The sequence below is a fragment of the Saimiri boliviensis genome, chromosome 11 (genome assembly GCF_048565385.1).
Source record: "Saimiri boliviensis isolate mSaiBol1 chromosome 11, mSaiBol1.pri, whole genome shotgun sequence".
NCBI lineage: Eukaryota > Metazoa > Chordata > Mammalia > Primates > Cebidae > Saimiri > Saimiri boliviensis.
Window position 1 is genome coordinate 32348510 of NC_133459.1, and position 20274 is coordinate 32368783.

Here is a 20274-nt window from a genome sequence, read left to right on the forward strand (position 1 = left end):
CAACTCTAAAGTGGTCTTCTTCACCAAGGTGGCAGAAAGGGGAGGATGGCAGACTGTGTATCTGGGTGGCGTGGCCCAGAGGGTGTGGGAGATGGCAGCCTTGGCACTCCTGGAGGCTCCCTTGGGGGATATAGGCTCCCTAAGGATCTCACGTGTACCCATTGCCTGCAGGCAGCTGGGGGCTTATGAAAAAAAAACAGGGAAGGACCAGTCAGCCTAGACCACCAGCCACTAACCCATCTCCCATGTAGCAGCTGATGAGTCCTCATGCCACATTCAGAGATGAGACTCTGATAACTACCTGTGCTTTTTTCCTTCTGAGGGAAAGTCACATATAACAATATGCACAAATTATACATAATAATCAAGTAAACATTGTAATCTTGAGCGTACATTTGCTGAGTTTGGCAAATGTCTGTACCTTTATAACCCAAACATCTGTCAAAACCACAGAATGTTGCCATCACTCTGGAAATTCCTTCCCACTCTTCCCAGGCAATTCTTGCCCTGCATGTGCTTTTAAGATGTGAGTGTGATATCTGGAAATGAGAGCTCTTTGAGCCTTCTCCAAAAATTACAGCAGCTGAGACAAAAGACCCCAAGGACAAGCATTAAAAAAATCATCAAACTGAGTTTCAAGAGCTTCATTTGTCATCTTGTCTATTTCTCCCCCTTCCTCTCCAAGCTGCGAGTAGAACAAAACTATTTAGTGGGGTGGTTGCAAGTAAGTAGATCTACTTATTAGAAAGCCCTGCTTACTGTCCAGTGGTAGACAGAAGAAGAAGAGCAGAATGAGAACAAAAAGCGTTGTAGGAAGAAAAATGGAATGGGAGAAAGACGAGGCCAAAGAGAAGAACGGAGGGACATATAGAAAAGTCCATTCTAATTTCTCTTACGCTGCATAGACTGATTTTATTTAAGCCATGCTTACAACAAAGGAAAATTTTTAAAATCATATGTAATTTATTACTTTTGAAAGCATATTGCTCCATTTCCATTTAAATTCAATAAACATTAATTATGAATCATAGCAGTGGATATGACTTTTCAGTACCCTTCAAAGCCATTTGCCCCTACAATAGCAGTTAATTCTCTATCATCTGCGAGCTCTTTATGGATTATCCTAAAAAATAAAATATAACTACAGGACCCTGGCTCTTAGGAATTCCAGTCTCCAAATATCAATGGGAAGCTCTTTTTCCCCTAGCTCTTCCCATAATGTGGGGACGACACATGAAACGTTAGCTACTGAAATAACTGCCAGTCCCCTTGGACAAAGAAAATTGAGAAGAGGTGGATTTTGCCTGGGAACGAGGCAGTAGAATGGCAAAGTGAGTTAGGAAGAATATGCATTTTTGGAAGGAGGAAGAACAGAGAAGATTCTAGGGAAGATTTAAGAACTCGAAACATTGGTTAGAGAAAACAAAACTGGAAAGAACAGAGAAGAAGGGGTAAAAGGAAAAAATGTGATTTAGTCAAGAAACCCAGGATATTTCACTCCACCAGGAGGGTGAAGCCTTAGACATCTGCTGGAAGGAGTCTCAGAGGTCCCTGTCCTACCCTGTACCCTGTAGGGTCTGCTTCTAGCTGTCCTGGATCTTCCTGTTTTTTTTTTTTTTTTTTTTTCCAGGTGCATGCTTCAGTTCTTTCAGGTGATAAGCGTCCTGGAATCCATTTAATTCTTTCCAAAGCAGCTGGCTAAAGTTCATTTTTTTTCACAGACCCAGATGGGCATGTGTATAACGTACAGTTCTGATCCAATCAGGCATCTAGTACCAAGTGGATCTTCTTTGTGCACAGGCTCATGCTGTCACAGATGGTCAAGCCCAGGCGTCCCCAAACTTTTTACACAGGGGGCCAGTTCACTGACCTTCAGACCGTTGGAGGGCCGCCACATACTGTGCTCCTCTCACTGACCACCAATGAAAGAGGTGCCCCTTCCTCAAGTGCGGCGGGAGGCCGGATAAATGGCCTCAGGGGGCCGCACGCGGCCCATGGGCTGTAGTTTGGGGACGCCTGGTCAAGACAACCATGCCTTCCCGCATTTTTCACTTCTCATTCCAAACCTAACTCAGGCATCCCCTTCTGCAAGGCCTTACCTGGCTAGCTTTGGCTCCTTTCCTTTGCACTTTCTTAGCATCTCGAGTTTCACTAAAATGACTGTGTCCATGTCCATCTCTCCCTCTAGATGTTGCGCTTTGGAAGGGAGGGGCCTTGTCTGACTCACCTTGTTCTGTGGGGAGCTAACACAGGGCACGGCACACTGCGGGTGCTCAGTGTTGCTTCATGACATTTGCGTCTCTACCCACCCACAGAAGTGACCATTCTCTCCTCTGAACCACTTCTCTACCGTCTAGAGCCGTCCACAAGAGTACCTGTAATGCTGTCACGCACTTCCTTGTCTACGTGTCTACCTCTCTCTAGTGGATTTTGACCGATCCATCTTAATCTTTCCCAATCCTGGCAAAACCCAGCACAGCACCTGGCACACTGTAAATGCTCAATAAGTATTTGCCTAATAAAAGTGTAACAAATGCTGCTGCCTATCTATTCTTTCCTGTACCCAGTGGAGAAAGGGGGTGGGACAGGCTGTCCGAGTATACAAGCAGTTTCCCTAGAAACCTCTTTCTTTGTTCCCCAGAAGGCACATCCACAAATCTTTTTCTGTTTAGAGTATTTAGTAGTGACCACTTAGGAATGCCAGAAGCCAGGGTGTAAGGGTTTGAACTTGCAGTGGGAAATCTGTAAAAAAGGAGTGAGGGATCCAAGGGGGAGGAGGAACTTCAAAAACAATCACATCATAGAACTAGGAGTTAGAGAGGCCAGGTTTTAGAACTGGGGGAGGAAAGCACAATTTTCTTACATCCCAATTATTTTCTGGGACCTCGGCCAGCACAAGTCCCCTTTCCATCCCTGGTGTGGATACTGAGCAGGCATATAGGGTTTTAAATAACAAACACTTGGAGGAGAACTCAGCCTTGAGAAGGTTTCAGACCTTCTCTGGGCTTTAGCATCCTCACCCAGGCCTGTGGAAAGGCTAAGTGGGATGGACATCATGCAGCTCCGATATAACCCTTGCTCAGAAGGGACTTGCTCACTGTTAGGTCCCACCTTGAACCCTGTACACAGCCAAAACCCCGGATTCTCACTTTTGTACTCCAAGTGGAAGCCAGCTGCAGACACGCTGATATCTGAGTAGAAGTGAAGGTAGAGCTGGTTGGAGGTGCTGTTCAGAAGGGCAGGCACAGTTGTTCCTATGGCAAGGACACCAGGGGTTAAGTTTGGCTCCTCAAGGCCCTTACACTCCTCCCCATTCCTCTGGATTTTGCTGTCTGCTAAGATGCTGCTACCAAGGCCCCCACATGTCCCCAGTTATGAAACTCACTAAATGACAGATTAGCACCCCTCAGAGGGCTAGGTCTCCAATGGCTGAGGGAGAGGAAATGCCAATTTGCTTCCTGTAAGATGAGCAGTGGCAGAGCCTTGTGCCCACAGGAGGGTGAGCTATGAGTTGGATCTCCTCCTAGCCATCTTCAGGGTAACTCTGACCTGCATCATTCTCTGGGCAGTCCTGCAGTGCGGACAGTTTATCTGAAGCATGCGACTCCTCTTTATCTCTTGGCTGCCCAGAGTTCTGGGCCTAAAAGATTCAGATCATTGCCCTGGCCACTGGGCACAGCTATACACAACACTCAGTCAGAAGTCCGTTACTAGAAGGGCAAAATGGTGTTGCCACTTTGGAAAACAGAAAGTTCCTCCAAAAGTTAAACATAGAGTTCCCATATGACTCAGCAATTCCACTCCTAGGTATATAAGAGAAGTGACAACATGTGTTCACACACAGACTTGTGCATGAGCATTATTCATAACAGCACAAAAGTGGAAACAAGCCATTGATTGATGAACAGACACAGAAAATATGCTCTGTCCTTACAACGAAGTGCTGATCCACACTGTGACTTGGTGACTTTGGAAAACATCATGTTAAGTGGAAGAAGCCAAATGCAGAAGGTGTCCATTTATATGAAATGCCCAGAATAGGCAAATCCATAGAGATAGAAAGTCGATTACTGGTTACTAGAGGTTAGGGGTGATCGCTTCTCGGCCTTTTGGCTAGGATCAAGTGCAGAGGTTAGGAGTGGGCTGGGGAGGGGAGTACAAATGGGTACCTGATTTATTTTGGGGTAGTCTAAATATTCTGGGATTAGATAGTAGTGATGGTTGTAAGACCTTTCTAATCTACTGAAAACCACTGACATGTCCACTTGAAAATGGTGAATTTCATGGAATATGAATTATACCTCAATAATAATGATGATAACAATGTTTATGATGATGAGTTCTAGCACTACCTTCCAAACTGAAGCCCCTGGAAACCCAGCTTACCTGAAAAACTTCCCAGCATGGTTACTGTGTTATCAGCACCATCAAACACTTCCAGGGAGTCCCAGTTCTGCTCTGTGACAAAACTGATGACTTGGATCTGTGAAGGCAGAAGATTGAGTTGTCGGTTAGGCAGCCTGCGTCCCTCCGTCCTTCTCTGCTTTCCCTTTCTGTCCTTCCCATAGTTAATTTAATTTGTTGAGAATCTACTCCCGGCTTAACATGGTGCTAGCCCTTCCAGTAAAAGTAGCCCTTACTCTGAGAGGTCCTTTTCCAGTGGGGAAGACAGACATGAAAAAAATGATTAGAAGATAGTGGGATACTTTGCAAGGCAGAGAATGGGGAAAAGAAATTCCAGGAAGTGGGGAGATGGTCTGACTGGCCCTCTCCTCATCTCTGGAACATTCCTTGGGTTTCCCTACTTTCCTGCCTTGATCTCATCAGATGTTCTGCAGCAATGAGCCTGTAACTCACTCCTGCCTGGATCTGTCTGCTGGAGTCCCAGTTTGCTGCCTCTCTGCTGGCCTTGCAGGCTTCTGACCCTCTTCCCTGCCTTGGCACCAGTGCTGGGGCCTCCTTCTGCCTGGCTCTTAGCTCTGGCACCAGTTATGCCCCCAGTTCAGCCTCTATGGCTCAGGCTGTGCGTGGTTCCCTAGGTGTGTGCCTGGGGGTTCTCTGTGCTTCGGCTGCACTGGGTGGTCTGCTCTTTCTTCTCATCAGCAATGCTTCCCCTTCTAACCCTCACAATCTTAAGAAAATCTGTAGCCATTTGAGAAACAACTTCTGTAAATCCTCCCCACACTTCAGATTCCAGCTCCAGCTCCATTCCTTCTTTTAGCCTCCGCTCCTGGCCAGGGCCAATGCCTACCTCTCCACCTTCCTGCACCACCTGACTCCCACCACATGCCTCTGAAGCTCTTGGGGTCTGGGAGCTGCTGTGTTTTCTGTGTGGGGTTCACACCTCCACACTTGGACTGAGCCTCCTTAGCTGCAGGGGCAGGGACAGGGCTGATATGTCTCCTCCTGGCTCAGGCCTTGGTAACAGTCAGCACCTGCGGTCAGCCACCTGTGAGCAGTTACCTGTGAGCAGGCGGCCACCTGCCCGACCAAGGCGTCTCCTTCCCCTTACCTGGATGCCAGCACCTTCAGGGACCACGATCTTCCACACACAGTTGAGGCTGTTGAGGTACGGCTCCGGGAAGCCAGGGGACAGGATGGTGCCCCTGCGCTCAGTGAGGTTGCCTCCACACGGCACTGGGAGGAGAGGCCATCGGGTCAGAGGCTTTGCAGCCTCCCTTGGGAGCCTCTCCAAGCGGACTCCTCCATCAGGGCCTCCAGCCACTGCTTGTCCTCCTCCCCATGGGGGCATGTCCCTCATGTCTCCAGTCCTGCCTTCTCCATGGCCTCTCTCCATACAACCCTCCTCGGGGCCTTGAGCCGCCCTCCTCTCTCCACGTGTGCCCCGTCCCCAGCACCCCAGCTGTTTTCGCACCACCCACAGCTCCGAGAAACTGGGGGAGACTGGGACACCCCACCTCAGTCACGCGCTGGGAAGCTGCTGCTGTGTGCTGTGGAGCATCGCTGGGGCTAGCTGCCTCCCCCAGGGAGAAAGGACTACGTGCTGGCCTCCCCCACCCAGGTGCTGGTTACTCACCCACACACGTGGGCGCTGAGACGTTCCACTGGGCCAAAGCCCCAGGCACAGGGAGGCACTCGATCTCTGGCGACCCCTGCAGGGCATAGCCGGAGTTGCATTCGAAGCGGACGATGGCCCCCACCGAGAAGTCACTGCCCAGCCTCTTGCCATAGCGGGGTTCCGGCACAGAGCTGCACTGCGTGGCGCTGGTTCGGGGCACCGCTGCGGGGGACAAGGGCACTGAGGGGCAAGCCTCACCCCTCCAGAAACTGGCCCGGGGATGGACACACAACGGGACTGGAACAAAGACGGTCTGGATGAAAGAAACCCTGAGAGGCTCTGGGCGCTCTCCCTTAGCGAAGGGCTCGAGGGCTAACTAGGAGGATGCCTGTTAATACCGAAGCATAGTTGGACACGCAGTGCTACAGCACCGCTCCTGGAAAGCACGGGAGGTGGAGCGGTGGACCTCCCACCTTAGGCCCAGTGTTATTCTTTGCCTTCCCAATGATGCCCCTCACTCATCAGGGTACCACGTTCTCTAGCAAGGAGAATAGGCCTTCTTCCTCCACCTGCAGTGCCTTTACCCGGCCTCTGTCCTGTCTTCCCCGTGTATCTTAAGATACTGCCTAGTGCCCTGCCCTCCATGACCCCAGTCTTCCCTCCCCTGCTGCCCACAATGGCCGATTAGCTCCTTTCATCCAGGCCCCGGGATGGCCTCCTCTGTGGCAGGATCACCATGGCACAGGAAAATGCAGTACATCCTGGGCAGAGTCAAATGAGCAGGACCATGCTTAGAACCTGGGCCCTATAGAAGTGGATGTTCTCCTGGGCAAGTGGAGGTTGGAGCCTGGGGGTGAAAGCCAGGATGTTCCCAACTGCCTTTCTGGGCCAGTAAGGAAGGGAACTAACACTGACTGGCTGCTCAGTGCCAGCTACTTCCCCAAACTCTCTCTTAATCCTTTCGGCGAGGCATTGTGATTGCCCTCTTCTTACAGCTGAGCAAACAGGCTCTGAGATCTGGAGTAGCTGGAGCTTTACTAGCAGGTGGGAAGGTGGGATTCAAATCCATGTCCACGGCACTTCAAAGCCTATGTTTTCCCCACACCTTTGCTGTGCCTGGCAGACAAAACCAAACTCCAGAGCAGTCTGGGTCAGAGGCCTGGGCGGGTCTCCTCAGTGGCATCTGGACCACACCAGACAATGGGTGGGGTGGGGAAGGGGAAGAAATGAGCTTCCCATGTCTGATTTCCTTCCTCATTGAACACAATACTTGGTCTAAGAAATGTCTGCTGAGTAAGCGAATGTATAAAATTCAACTGAATTTCAGGGAATTACCCTACAGACTAGTAACTCCCCCTAAACACCCTGAGAAAGAGACTCAGACTAGAGATCAAAGATCCCTGTTCCTTCGGTCACCGAGTCCCTTAAGAACCGAGATCACCTTCCCACCTCTGGTGTCCATGTCCTCCATACCTTGGTAGACGAAGTGGAAGCCTCTGGCTGGTGCTTGACCTTTGGCACTGAACTTAATGAGAACTTGATTGGAGGTGGCCAAGGGCAGTGATTCTCCTGCCGAGATAAGGGGCAAGGAGGAGAGAACAGTGAGTCCAGGAGGTGGGTCCAGAAGATAAAATCCTGACCAGGAAGGAGGCGCTGCCAGTACGCCGTGCAGCAATTCCTTCCACAATCCAGGCCTGCCTCAAATAAAATCTCACATTTTTTACTGCACTATACAATTTAAAGTTTATAGAAAGCTTTTTGATCCACGGTCTTAACTCGACCTATGGTCACTGTGAAGTTGGCATGACAGAGTTCAGTACCCTCATTTAATAAAGAAAGAGAGGCCCAGAAAGATTAAATGACCTGCCGGAAAGGAGAAAGCTGCTAAAGATGTGTGGAGCAACACGGATGGCGGGAGGGGCTGTTACCAAGCCCACTGACTGGTGGTTTACTTGGAAAACTGACATCAATCTGATTTTTAAAAAATGGCAGTGGCTTCTGGGAAGGAGGATGATGTGATCATCTGGGAGCAACTGGCCTTTCCCAGACATTCTCCCACCATCCTGTGAAATGACCAATAACCAGAACAATGGTGTAATTTATTGCTCAGAGTAGAACACTTTTAAGAGTCAAAGAAAGTGCTATCCATAGTTATGCTGGCACTATCCCAGGGAAACCAGGAGATACTGTTGCTGGCCAAGAACACACAAACTGGGGGGAAACCTGCGTGGGCACAGGAAGCCAGGGGAGGCTGACAGCCTTTGTAGCAGAAGACAAAGGTACATCTTCTGCTTGTGAGGTACAGATGGGTCAGCAGATAGACAGCACCAACTAGACCTGCAGTCAATTACTGTAGTCACCATGCTGGGGAAGCCCAGGGGGAACATGGGTGGAGGCAGCGGCATGGTTACCCTGCCTGCTGCCCCCCAGCAGCCTTAGGGACCCCTGAGAAGGGCTGCTGACCCTAAATGATTCCCATTCTCAGGAGGGAAGTAGGGATTACAGGCTATATCTCCACCACAGTGAGGTCTGGAGTTGGGACCCACAAAGGAGCTACTGGGAGGTCCACCAGTACTTCCAGGAAGCTGATATGATGCTACTGACATGGGAGCAGAGAGCCTTTTGCAAAGCAGGCTTAGATGTACATGTGACCCAGATGGCTGATCCTGGCTAGGAATCATTATCCCAGCTGAAAGTTATTGCCCCAGCTAACATGTAGCTGACAAAACAGAAACTCATGAAGACAAAGTCTCCCTTTGTTATCACTGCTATCTCCAACTCCTACTCCAGATGGATATGAGCAGAGTGAAACTAAACTCTTCTCTCTGGCCTGACAGAGGTGGATAAGGACCTACGAGCTCTCACAGAACCCATGTCAACTTCAGTCGTGAAGGCACACAGGCCTCCCTCTTCAAGGGAGAGCAGATAGTAAAATCACTGGACATTAAAAAAAAAAAAGTTAAAGTTTTGAGGAAGATCACTCTGAGAAGTCAAAGCAAATACTTTATGTGAACCACAACAAAGAATAGGCAAAACTCTCAGCAGATGTTCAGTCAAGGTTGTCATGAGATTAAATCTAGCATTGCATCTGTGAAGTTGGAGGAAGAAGGATCTGAGATCGATAAAGGCTGCAAAGAGATGAGAAATGCTAGTGCAAGCAGCGGGATTCCACAGAAACTGAACAGTGAAATGGAAATGAAATTTGGGAACTTCTCTCAGAATCTGCAGAAAAAGGATGAAGAGATTAAAATAATGAGATAAATGACAAGTGACATGAAAGATGAAAAAAATTCATATGCATATATTAAGGAATTCCAGAAAGAGAAGACAGAGAAACTGAAGGAGAAAAAATCATTTATGGCCAGGTGCGGTGGCTCATATCTGTAATGACAGCATTTTGGGAAGCCAAGGTGGGCAGATCACCTGAGGTCAGGAGTTTGTGAGCAACTTGGCTAACATGGTGAAAACTCGTCTCTACTAAACATACAAAAATTAGCTGGACCTGATGATGTGCACCTGGAGTCCCAGATACTTGTGAGACTGAGGCAGGAGAATCCCTTGAGCCTGGGAGGTGGAGGGTGCAGTGAGCTGAGATCATGCCACTGCACTCCAACCTGGGTAACTGAGTGAGACTTGGTCTCAAAAAAAAAAAAAAAAAAAATTTTAAGAAAGAAGACAGAAAAGAAAGAAGACACTTTTCCTAAGATGTGAGGTTCAGATTGAAGCATTTGTCATTTGCAAGGCAGAATTAGTGAAAAGAGATCTCACAACACATCCTAGCGGGCTTTTTAATTAAAAAAAAAAAAAGGGGGGAAAATCACAGACAGAAAAGCACAGGTTACTTACAAGGACAAAGAATCACATTAGACCCCAATTTGTCTGTAACAGTAAATGTTGGAATAGCGTGGAACAATTACTGCAGTTTTGAAAGATAAAGTTTGACCCATAATTTGATTTGCAATCAAGTTGTCATTTATATCCTATGTCAAAAGGAAAGCATTCTTATATATGCATGGTGACAGAAAGTATGAAAGTACTGCAGTTATGAGCCCTACTGAAAAAAAAACCCCACAACTGAAGTAGAGAATTCAAGACCCAGCAGGGATAAATACAACCAGAAAAGTATAACTATTGTCAATGAGCTAACAAAACAAAATGCAAATGCAAAAATTTGCTTTTGGGGAAGAAGTCCAAAATTAAAAAAATTACTATAACATTAATATAAAAGTCCAAATATAACAAGAAAAACTTGAAAAATAGAGATGGGTTAGCTATGTATAGAAGAGCGAGAAAGCACAAGCAGAATAAAAGCAACATGAACAGAAGCCCAGAAAAAACAACACATGATGGCAGATGTCAGACCAAATAGTTCACTTGTGAAATAAACAAGTCAACTTCCTTTTAAAAGAAAAAGACTTGGAGAAAAAGGAGAGAAGATATATCAGGGAAACAGATACAAAAATTGCTAGAAATATAAAAAGACAACAAAATATCATAATTGCAGTGGGAGATACTTTAATGCAACATTCACAATCATTGATGCACCAAATAGAAAAACGAAATGAAGACTGTTGAGTAGTGGCCATTAAGCTTTTCTCCCCTCCAACACAACTCAGGGACAGGGACATAGCTCACTCCCATCAGTATCAATGGCTCATTATCAGTTTCTCTAAATGAGGAATAAGGGACTCTCTGAATATACTGATATTGATATCTACAGGTTTTTTTTTTCCTTTTTTCTTTTTGAGACAGTCTTGCTCTGTCGCCCAGGCTGGAATGCAATGGCATGATCTCGGCTCACTGCTACCTCCGCCTCCCGGGTTCAAGTGATTCTCTGCCTCAGCCTCCGGACTAGCTGAGATTACAGATGCCCACCACCACATCCAGCTAATTTTTTTAAATTGCATTTTAGGTTTTGGGGTATATGTGAAGAAAATGCAAGATTGTTGCATAGGTACACACATGGCAGTGTGGTTTGCTGCCTTCCTTCCCCTCACCTGTATCTGTCATTTCTCCCCATGCTATCTCTTCCCACCTCCCCGCCCCCGCATCTCTTCCCCATTTCCCCCCAACGGACCCCAGTGTGTAGTGCTCCCCTCCCTGTGTCCATGTGTTCTCGTTGTTCAACACCCGCCTACGAGTGAGAACATGCAGGGTTTGATTTTCTGCTCTTGTGTCAGTTTGTCCAGCTAATTTTTATATTTTTAGTAGAGACGGGATTTCACTGTAATCCCAGAACTTTGAGAGACTGAGGTGGGTGGATCACCTGAGTTCAGGAGTTTGATATCTGCAGGTCTTATCTCTCTCTCTCTCTCTCTCTCTCTCTCTCTCTCTCTCTTTCTCCTTGTCTCTCTCCCCTCCTTCTTTTTTCCCTCCCTCCCTCCCTCCCTTCCTCCTTCTCTTCCTTCCTCCCTTCTTGCCTTCTTCCCTCCTTCTTCTATTGGTCCTATACACCTATATCTGTATCTATAGGTCTTAAATGTAGACTGCACTATCTCTCTTTACCTGAAGATCCTTTACCTATACCTTTAAATCTCTATCTATCTATCTATCTATCTATCTATCTATCTATCATCTATCTATCTCTCTATCAATTAAGAGGTTTTGAAAAGGCATCCTACTCCAGGAGTTCCTGATTTACACTCTTTTCTGGGTGTGTGTGAGGTGGTGGTTACAAAAAATTGGACCCAGCGATCCCATTGCTGGGTATATATCCAAAGGATTATAAATCGTTCTACTATAAGGACACATGCACACGAATGTTCATTGCAGCACTGTTTACAATAGCAAAGACCGGGAACCAACCCAAATGCCCATCGATGATAGACTGGATAGGGAAAATGTGGTACATATACACCATGGAATATTATGCAGCCATCAAAAACAATGAGTTCATGTCCTTTGTAGGGACATGGATAAACCTGGAAACCATCATTCTGAGCAAATTGACACAAGAGCAGAAAATCAAACACTGCATGTTCTCACTCATAGGCGGGTGTTGAACAACGAGAACACATGGGCACGGGGAGGGGAGCACTACACACTGGGGTTCGTTGGGGGGAAATGGGGGAGAGACGGGGGTGGGGAGGTGGGGAGAGATAGCATGGGGAGAAATGACAGATATAGCTGAGGGGAAGGAAGGCAGCAAACCACACTGCCATGTGTGTACCTATGCAGCAATCTTGCATGTTCTTCACATGTACCCCAAAACCTAAAATGCAATTTAAAAAAATAAAAAACAAAAAATAAAATCATTTGGTTGAGAAGCACTGATATAATAGCTTTGAACAACAAAATTGAGTAAGATTGATTTAATGGTAATTACAAAACACATTTACTCCTAACTCTAACTTTAGGAGGTAGGACTCTTACTGTTTGCATTTTACAAAGGAGGAAACCAAAGCTCAGAACAGTCAAGTATTGTGCCCTAAGTCACCTAGCAAGCAAATAGGAGAGCTGAGAAGAGTGTGATTGTAGAACCTGAGCTCATTCGTCCTACTTCTCTACCCTAAAGAGAATGCACATCCTTCTTAGATGTTTAGAAAACTAAAAAAAAAAAAAAAAAAAAAAAAGGCTCCTCGACTACTGAGAGGGTCTCAATTTATCCCCAAAGAAAAAATGGTACAGGCCACATTCTCTCACCACATGGCAATAAAAATAGAAATTAACACACAAACTTAATGCAACAAGAAAGAAGTCTATATTTTTAGGGGAAAAGAAAAGATATTCTTAGCCAACTCTTGAGCAAAAAGAGTAAACAACACCATGATGAGCTATTTAGAAAGTAATGATGAACATATAGTATATATCAAAATTTATGGCATGAAGCCAAAACGATGCTTGGAGGTGAATACATTGCTGTAAACATGTTCTTTATTACACAGAGAAAATAATGAATAGAGCTCTCAATTCAAGAAGATAGAACAAGAACAAAATAATCGGAAGAAAAATATGAGGAGGGAAATGATGAAATAAAAAGGCAGAGATTAATCAAAAAATAACAAGAGCAAATTCTGCAGAATAATTGATAAATTGCAGCAATAAAAATTTAAAAACAGACCCCCAAATCACAAAACACCTGGTACAGCTGAGGAAAAAGGAGATGATGAATGCACAATGCAGCATAGGAATTGTGCTGGAATATCACCACTAATACAAAGCAGGGTAAACATCACCAGAGTACATCATATAAATTGTGGTACTAAATGTAAAGAAAATTATGAAATGGGTTTTTAAGCTAAAAGATAAAATATCAACATTAATATTAGAGTAATATCCCTGAATAGACCAATAATCATGGAAGAAAATAAAAGAAAGCCCCTGAAAAGGAGGAGATAAAATAATGAGACAAATTTATTTGCAGATGATATTACTTCTTGCCTAGAGGAGCCAGGAGAATTAGCTGGCAGTGTAAGCAGTATTATGAAGGGTCCAATGACTTTACAAAGCAAATACGCCAAAAATGCCAGTCTTTGAATATACTAGCAAAGACCAGCTAGAAAATGTATCAGGGGAAAGAGACCCATTTATGACAGCAACAAAAATCTCCATGAAATATCTAGGAATAAAGTTAACAAAAAATGCATACTGCCTAAATAAAAATTACAGTAGTGTCCCAGGGCTACAGAGATAAACAAATGAGGAGACATCATGTGTTCCTGGATAAGAGGAAGAGTTAATGCTATAAATATATGAGTTCATCCTAATTTAACGTGTAAGTTTTATTAAACCCCAGTCAAGATTTTGATGCAATGTTTTTAACCTTTCAAAATATTTCTCAATAATTTGGAGGCAAAAGTAAGCAACAACAGCCAATAGAAATTCAAAACAAAGAATGGCTATGGGGACTTACAGTACCATGTGTTTAAAATTATTATATCGTAAACACTATTATAGTGTTATAATAATTAAAACTGAAAAAAGAATAAATAGACACTTTGAAGAAATGGATAAAAAGTCTAGGAACAGACATTTCATAAAAATTTAGTATATGTAAATTTGGCATTTTGAAAATTCTGCTAGGACAACTGATTAACTACATTTGAAAGAATATGCTTAGATTCCCTATATCAAATAATAAATCAAAATAAATTTCAAAGGTATTAAAGCGATGTGATGAAACTAAGAAGTGAAAGAAAGCACAGAGGAATATTTATTTGGCCAGCATAAAAGCAAAGGAGAGAACTATAAAAGAAAACATTGATAGATTTGATGGCATGGGAAATTTACATATTCTGACATTAAAGCACCCTGAAGAAAATTATATAGCAAATGACAAACTGGAGAGGAGGGCTTTTTATAGTGCATATATATATATATATATATATATATATATATATACATACATATATATTTATATAAAATAAAATGTGGAGCTCTACTCAATAAATAAGAAAATAAGTGGTTATAGAAAAATTGACACAAATTCACAATAAATTCACAAATGTACAGTCCAATAAACACATTACAAAAAGGCTAACCTAACTAGTAATAAAACAAGGCAAATTAGAAAATGAGATGCCGCTTTCACTTTTCAAACTGATGACGCTTTTGTTTTTTTAATCACCTGGTTTTTGTGAGAATAAAACATGTCCTCTTACTTGTTGGTGATCAAACTGGTAAGATCTTTCTAGAGGAATATTTGATAATCTGCATAAAAAGCCTTAAAGATCTCACATATCCTTTAACTTGACAGTTCCACTTCTATTCTAAAGTAACAGAAATGTATATATAGATGTATGTATAATACATTGCATTACTATTCATAAGCACAAAACATTACAGATAATCTAACTGTTCAGCAATAGGGAATTCATTACAAAAATTTTAACTAACTATATGAGAGACTATTATGTGGCACTTAAAAATCCTATAAAGGAGAAAAAAATGACAGAGGAAAGCTCACTGAATATTTCAATAAAATCTTTATATTGGTTTGTTGAATAAAATACGTAAACGTCGAAGATACAAAGACTGGAAGGAAATCCACTGTATCTTGTCGGTGGCTCTTTCTGGGTAGTCTATATTTTGGTTCTGTATGCAATTATTTTGTTTTGTCACTAAGTTTTCTACAATGAAAATGCAATACATTTACAGTATGAAAAAAAGTTACATCTGAATACGAACCAACAGAAGGCTACACCACTAGGGGGCGGTGTAGACCCAGCCTGGGTGAGGGCAGCTGCCGAAGGCCCCGCTCGCTGGAGCTGCCAGGAGCTGGCCTCTGCGGGCAGAGCCCTAGGGTTCCACCTGCGGCCATGGGGTGCTTCCAGCGCCTCCTTCACTTAGCCAGCCGTGATGCCCCGGCCCACAACCGTCCCCACCCTGGCCGAGCCCCGAGTACCTGTGTGGGAGCCCGAGAGGGAGCTGAGGAGCCGCGAGTGCTGGCTGTGGCCGTCGTGAACCTCCACCACGTCGTTGAGGGCCGTGTGAAAGAAGGCGAACTGGCCAAACACCACTGTGGAGGAGACACGGCGTGGGGACTGGGCAGGCAGGCGCGCTGCGGCAGGAGAGGGGATCTCGGGCTCTGGGGGCCCAGGCCAGGAGGAGGGCAGTCCTGGGGCAGCTGGTGGTTCCTGGACTGGGGCTTGCTGCACTGGTTAGCGTAGTGGCAGTCTGGCAGTGGCCAGACACCCCGCATAGGGAGGTGGGGAGCTGGGGAGCTGGGGAGGCTGGGCTGGCCTTCACAAGAATCAAGACAACATGGAGGGCTGCACCCAAAGGTCAGGCGAGTGGAGGCGAGACTGAGCCCACCTTGTTCCTTTCCCAGACAGCAGCTGCAGCAGCCACTGGAGGCCATCCCTCATTCTCCATGTGATGTCAGGACCCCATGTTCTCCCTTAATTCTTTTTCAAGGATCCAACAGACCAGGGCAGCCCCTGGGTGCAAGATCTACTGTTGAGAGGAACGGAGGGTGAACAGCAGCTTGCTCCCAGGGAAGGAGCCACCGTCTACAGAGCAGGCAAACAGCTGCTCAGATGGAAGGGGGAAGATGATATTTATTAAGCACCTAGTAGGTGCCAGATACCATACTTGACCATGACTGTTCCAGACATTATCCGTATTATGTAGATAAGAAACTGAGGCTCTGAGGTTAAGACAGTTCCCCAAGGCCACTCAGTTAGTTTGGGAGGGGGCTGGAAAGGCAGTGGGCCACAGCCCTCCTGAGTCCCCAGTCAGAGACAGCCTAAGAGCCCTGCCATTTGATGAGTATTCAGGCCTCCAGCTATAGATTGCAGGGAGTTTCCTCTGCTGCCCCTCTCTTCTAATCATCGCTGAGAGGCTAGGGCACTCCTGGGCCACAGTGGGCATGGCTCCCAGTCAGCTATCTGCCAGACCCCGGTTCATTCTGCAGGCACCGGCCTCCCAGGTGATGTGGTGCATTGGAGGGCAAGAGCCAGGCCAGACACTTCTTTACATTGGCTCAGGGCCTTGAGCATGTAGGAGGGAGGGTGTGTGTGCTTATGTTGTGTGTTGTATATGTTTGTGTGCAGTGTGTTTATGTGTGCATGTGCATACAGGCGTGTTGTATGTCCATGTTGTATGTTGTGTGCAAGTGTGTTATGCATCTGTGTTGTGTGTTGTACAGGTATGCTGTGTGTGGTGTCTGTAGCGTATCACCTGTGCTTTGTATATGTTGCATGTGCACACACATGTGCATGTGTTACATATTGCGTGTGTTACATATGCTATGGTGCATGTTGTGCATGTGTTTTGTGTGTATTGTGTGTGCATGCATGTGTTGTGTGTATTGTATATGTTGCATGTGTTATGTGTAAATGTGTTGTGTATGCCTATTTTGTTGTCGGTGTATTGTATGTGTTGTGTGTATTGTGTGTGCACGTGTTGTGTGTATTGTATGTGCACGTGTTGTGTGTTACATGTGTGGCATGTGTATGTTGTGTGTTGTGCATGTGGTGTGTATGTTGTGTTTGGTGTGTACGTGTGTATTGTGTGTTACATTGTATGTGTTGTGTGTGTGTGTACACTAGTGTATCAGGGCAGAGAGGAACTCAGGCCATGGAGTTGACTGCCTGATTAAAAATTGTTTGCAATGGAATGTATAGTAGTGAGTGGAATAAAAGATTCTTTGCTCTCAACTCATGCTTAGAGGAGCAGGAGGAAGAGAACATTTCCCTACCCTGAAAATGAATACGGAGTTAGGGCTGGTGGCAGGGGAGCTCCCTGCTCTCCCTATTAGTGGTGAACAGGGATAGATAGGGTTTGTTTTCACAGAGTGTATATTCTGTTGGGAAGAGACCAATAGAGTCAACCCCTACCCCTCAAACAAATACTTAGGCAAATAGACAAAATAATATCACATAGTGTTAAGTTCTCAGTGTAATGCGACAGAATGATGGAGTGTCACAGGCCACTTTAGATAGGGGATCAAAGGAAGATCTTTAAGAAGATGACACTAGAGCTGGTATCTGTGCTGGGGGTCAAGTTATTGAGACCAGGAGGGAAAAATGTGCCCTTAATCCTCAGGCTCAGCATCACTGGCAAAAGAAGATCACTGGGACAGATCTCTGTATACAGTTTTCACTCAGTGATACTGACTAACTGGCCTTGTTAGGTTGTTGGCTAACCCCAAGGCCAGTTAGTCAGTGTCACTGAGTTGAAAACTGTATACAGAGATCTGTATACAGTCCAATTGAGTTCATTTTGGAGGTGAGCTCCTTATCACCAGAGGGATTCATGCACAAACTGCATGCCTACCTATCAAGGATTCTGCTCTGGGTAGTAGATCAGATTGGACAGCCTTTCAGGACTTTTCTAACAGTGATCCTGCAAGTCTGAAGCTCCTGCCACCTCAGTATATTAGGGAGTATGTGCACTTGTACATAAGTGTCCTTGTTTGCTCCTTGGGCAGAAGTGGGTGCACTGATGCCTGGAGCTATGGGTAGAGATGAGACTAGGAATTTATAGAGGACAGAGAACATGTCTCTTTGCAGAGATGACTCTGCAGCCCCAGGACCCAGTAGAGTGCATGGCCCCCGGTGGGTGCTTACTAAATGTTTGGTGAACACCTCAAGCATCAGGCCTTGCTCTGTGCTTGCCCACCCTGTCTTTGGGAATAAGGAGCTAGCGTTCTGTAGGCTGCTCACTCCCTCCTTCTCCTCTCTTGGATGGTCAGGACATGTTGATGCCCTTTGCCACACCCAACGTCACTTGTGTTTAGACATGGTTGTTAGTCTACAAAGAGGAGGTCCAGGGAGAAAGAAGCCAGCCTGGGCACCTGGTTGCCCTTCATTTTCGTGAATGCCTCCAGGGCTGGCAGGACTCTTCCATGTCCCCACTGCCAACCAGGTAATGGGCCTGGTTTTTTCTGCCCACATCTCTTGGAATCTGGAAGTTTCTCTGTCTTCCCAGGGCACTGGTCTGCTCCTCACTTTTTTCTTTCTTGCCCTACCTATAGCTCCTGGACCAGGCATTGGTTCTCAGATGGGACACTGGAATGATGTGGCTCCTGGTATTCCCTCACCTGCACTTTCAAGTCCAGATCCATCCCCTCCCTCCTGCTGCTTGGCCGCTTACCCCTGGGTTCCTAACAGGTCTAGATCTGCGGCACCTCTCTTTAGACCTGGGCCATACTGAGTAGCCCCCTGGGGCACCCTGCCTTCCCTCTGTCTCGTCCGGTTTCTCACCAACTCTGTCCCCTTGGTTCTGGCGGGGCTCACTTGTGCTCTTCTGCTCTCTTGTGTCAGGAATGTATTCTCAGCCCGTTTCAGAAAGTCAGTACTCAGCTGTCCTCTTTTTGGGAGATTGTTCTGCAATTCCCACAATGGGGCTGTATAATTGGGAAGAGCCTGAGGAATTGCCCATTTTGGAATGAGGGTGAGGAGTCAGAAAACATATGAACAACAACAGCCAAAACCCATACCATAGTCCTTGGGCACAGTAACAAAATATAAGCAGATCTGTCCACTGGTGTAGTTCTGGGGGTAGTTGGGGGACAAGACCACTCCATCCGAACCCACATACTGTCCCCCGCAGGGGGCTGAAAGAGAAACCAGATAGAGAGTCAGGTGACCCTGTGGGTCTCTTACCAGTGACCACCCTCCGTTCTGCCCCAGCCTGAGCTTCTGGCCCCAGTAGGGCTGCCCTGAGGTGGGTGGCCCCTAGCTTATAGAAGGGAAGTCTTGAGGACACTGCCCTGCCATGCTCTGCCCAATGACATGCATCCCTGGCCAGGCATGTGGCCTGAAACTTGCCCCAAAGATGCCAAGGGCCCTCTTGGGCAGGTGGCAGTTCTTGCCCTCTACCTATTAACACTGGCATTACCTCCCTGAAGTCACAGCCTTAGGGAGCACATTAGGTGCACATTCTCCTGACAGGTGGGGCCTAGAAATGATCTGCGGCCCCTGGCTGACATCTGCACCTGGAGTGAGTGTCAGCGTGAGGAGGGAGCTGAAGCTTCCCCAAACAGACAAACCCCATGGGGAGCAGCCAGCCCATGTGACCCAGGCATCTTCTGTTCCCCTCCATGGTGCCTAATTTCCACAAAGGGCGGGTCTGAGCCTGCCTCTCTTACCATGACAAAGGGGTATCCTTGGCTTTTCAACCTGGGTGGTCACTATGCTCTTAAAGCCCTGATACTTATTCCTATCCCTCTTATCAGGAATCCCATGGGTCACCCAGACCCACCTGGAATCAGTGCACTCTGCTGGCCTTACTTTGACATAGCTGATCTCTCAGTGATTTTCCCTAGGCCTAGGAACTAGTCCAGGAGCCACCTTTAAATGACTTCTCCCTGGTGCGAGCTCCCTGTTGTGGCATGTCTGGGGGCCTCTGTTGAGGGCACGAGCATCTGTGTGAATGGGGGTGGGGACACTATGTGAACTGTGATGACACCTTGACGGGAACTGTATACCTGGTGAATTATAAGCCACTTCTATATATATCCACAGCAAACCCCGGTTTGCCAGGCTTGGAGGAGCAACCTTAAAGACCATGTCTCCCTCCTTTCCCTAGCCCACAGCACCTTCTGCCCCTGGCTTGCCCTTGATCCTCAGACCCCTCCCATCCCTGGGCTCCCACCACCTGTGCAGACTGGCCGGGGATTGTTCCACACAGGCTTCCCATCGGTCCCCAGGATGCAGCTCAGGGTCGAGGCGCCCTCAACTTCATAGCCTGCGTGGCAGTAGTAGGTGACGGAGGAGCCCAGCTTCAGGTCAGACCCCACTCGCGTGCCATTCTTGATGGAACCAGGATCAAAACATGACTCCCGTGGGTTTTCTGGGGAAAAAAAAAAC

General features: G+C 46.3%; 1 protein-coding gene across 7 annotated transcripts in view; it reads right to left on the reverse strand.

Annotated features, from left to right (window-relative positions):
• The window catches only part of CSMD2 (CUB and Sushi multiple domains 2), a 620269-nt gene that overhangs the window by 101615 nt on the left and 498380 nt on the right, over positions 1-20274 (reverse strand). For all 7 annotated transcript variants that reach the window (XR_012512371.1, XR_012512370.1, XR_012512369.1 and 4 more), the window contains 8 exons: positions 20063-20257; positions 18903-19019; positions 15363-15476; positions 7493-7588; positions 6038-6241; positions 5513-5637; positions 4387-4483; positions 3150-3254 (listed from right to left, as the gene is read on the reverse strand). Coding sequence is in view for 3 of the 7 variants with exons in the window: in XM_074380476.1 (XP_074236577.1) it covers positions 3150-3254; positions 4387-4483; positions 5513-5637; positions 6038-6241; positions 7493-7588; positions 15363-15476; positions 18903-19019; positions 20063-20257 (1053 nt within the window). In the remaining 4 variants the exon portion in view is untranslated. The remainder of the gene's footprint in view (positions 1-3149; positions 3255-4386; positions 4484-5512; positions 5638-6037; positions 6242-7492; positions 7589-15362; positions 15477-18902; positions 19020-20062; positions 20258-20274) is intronic.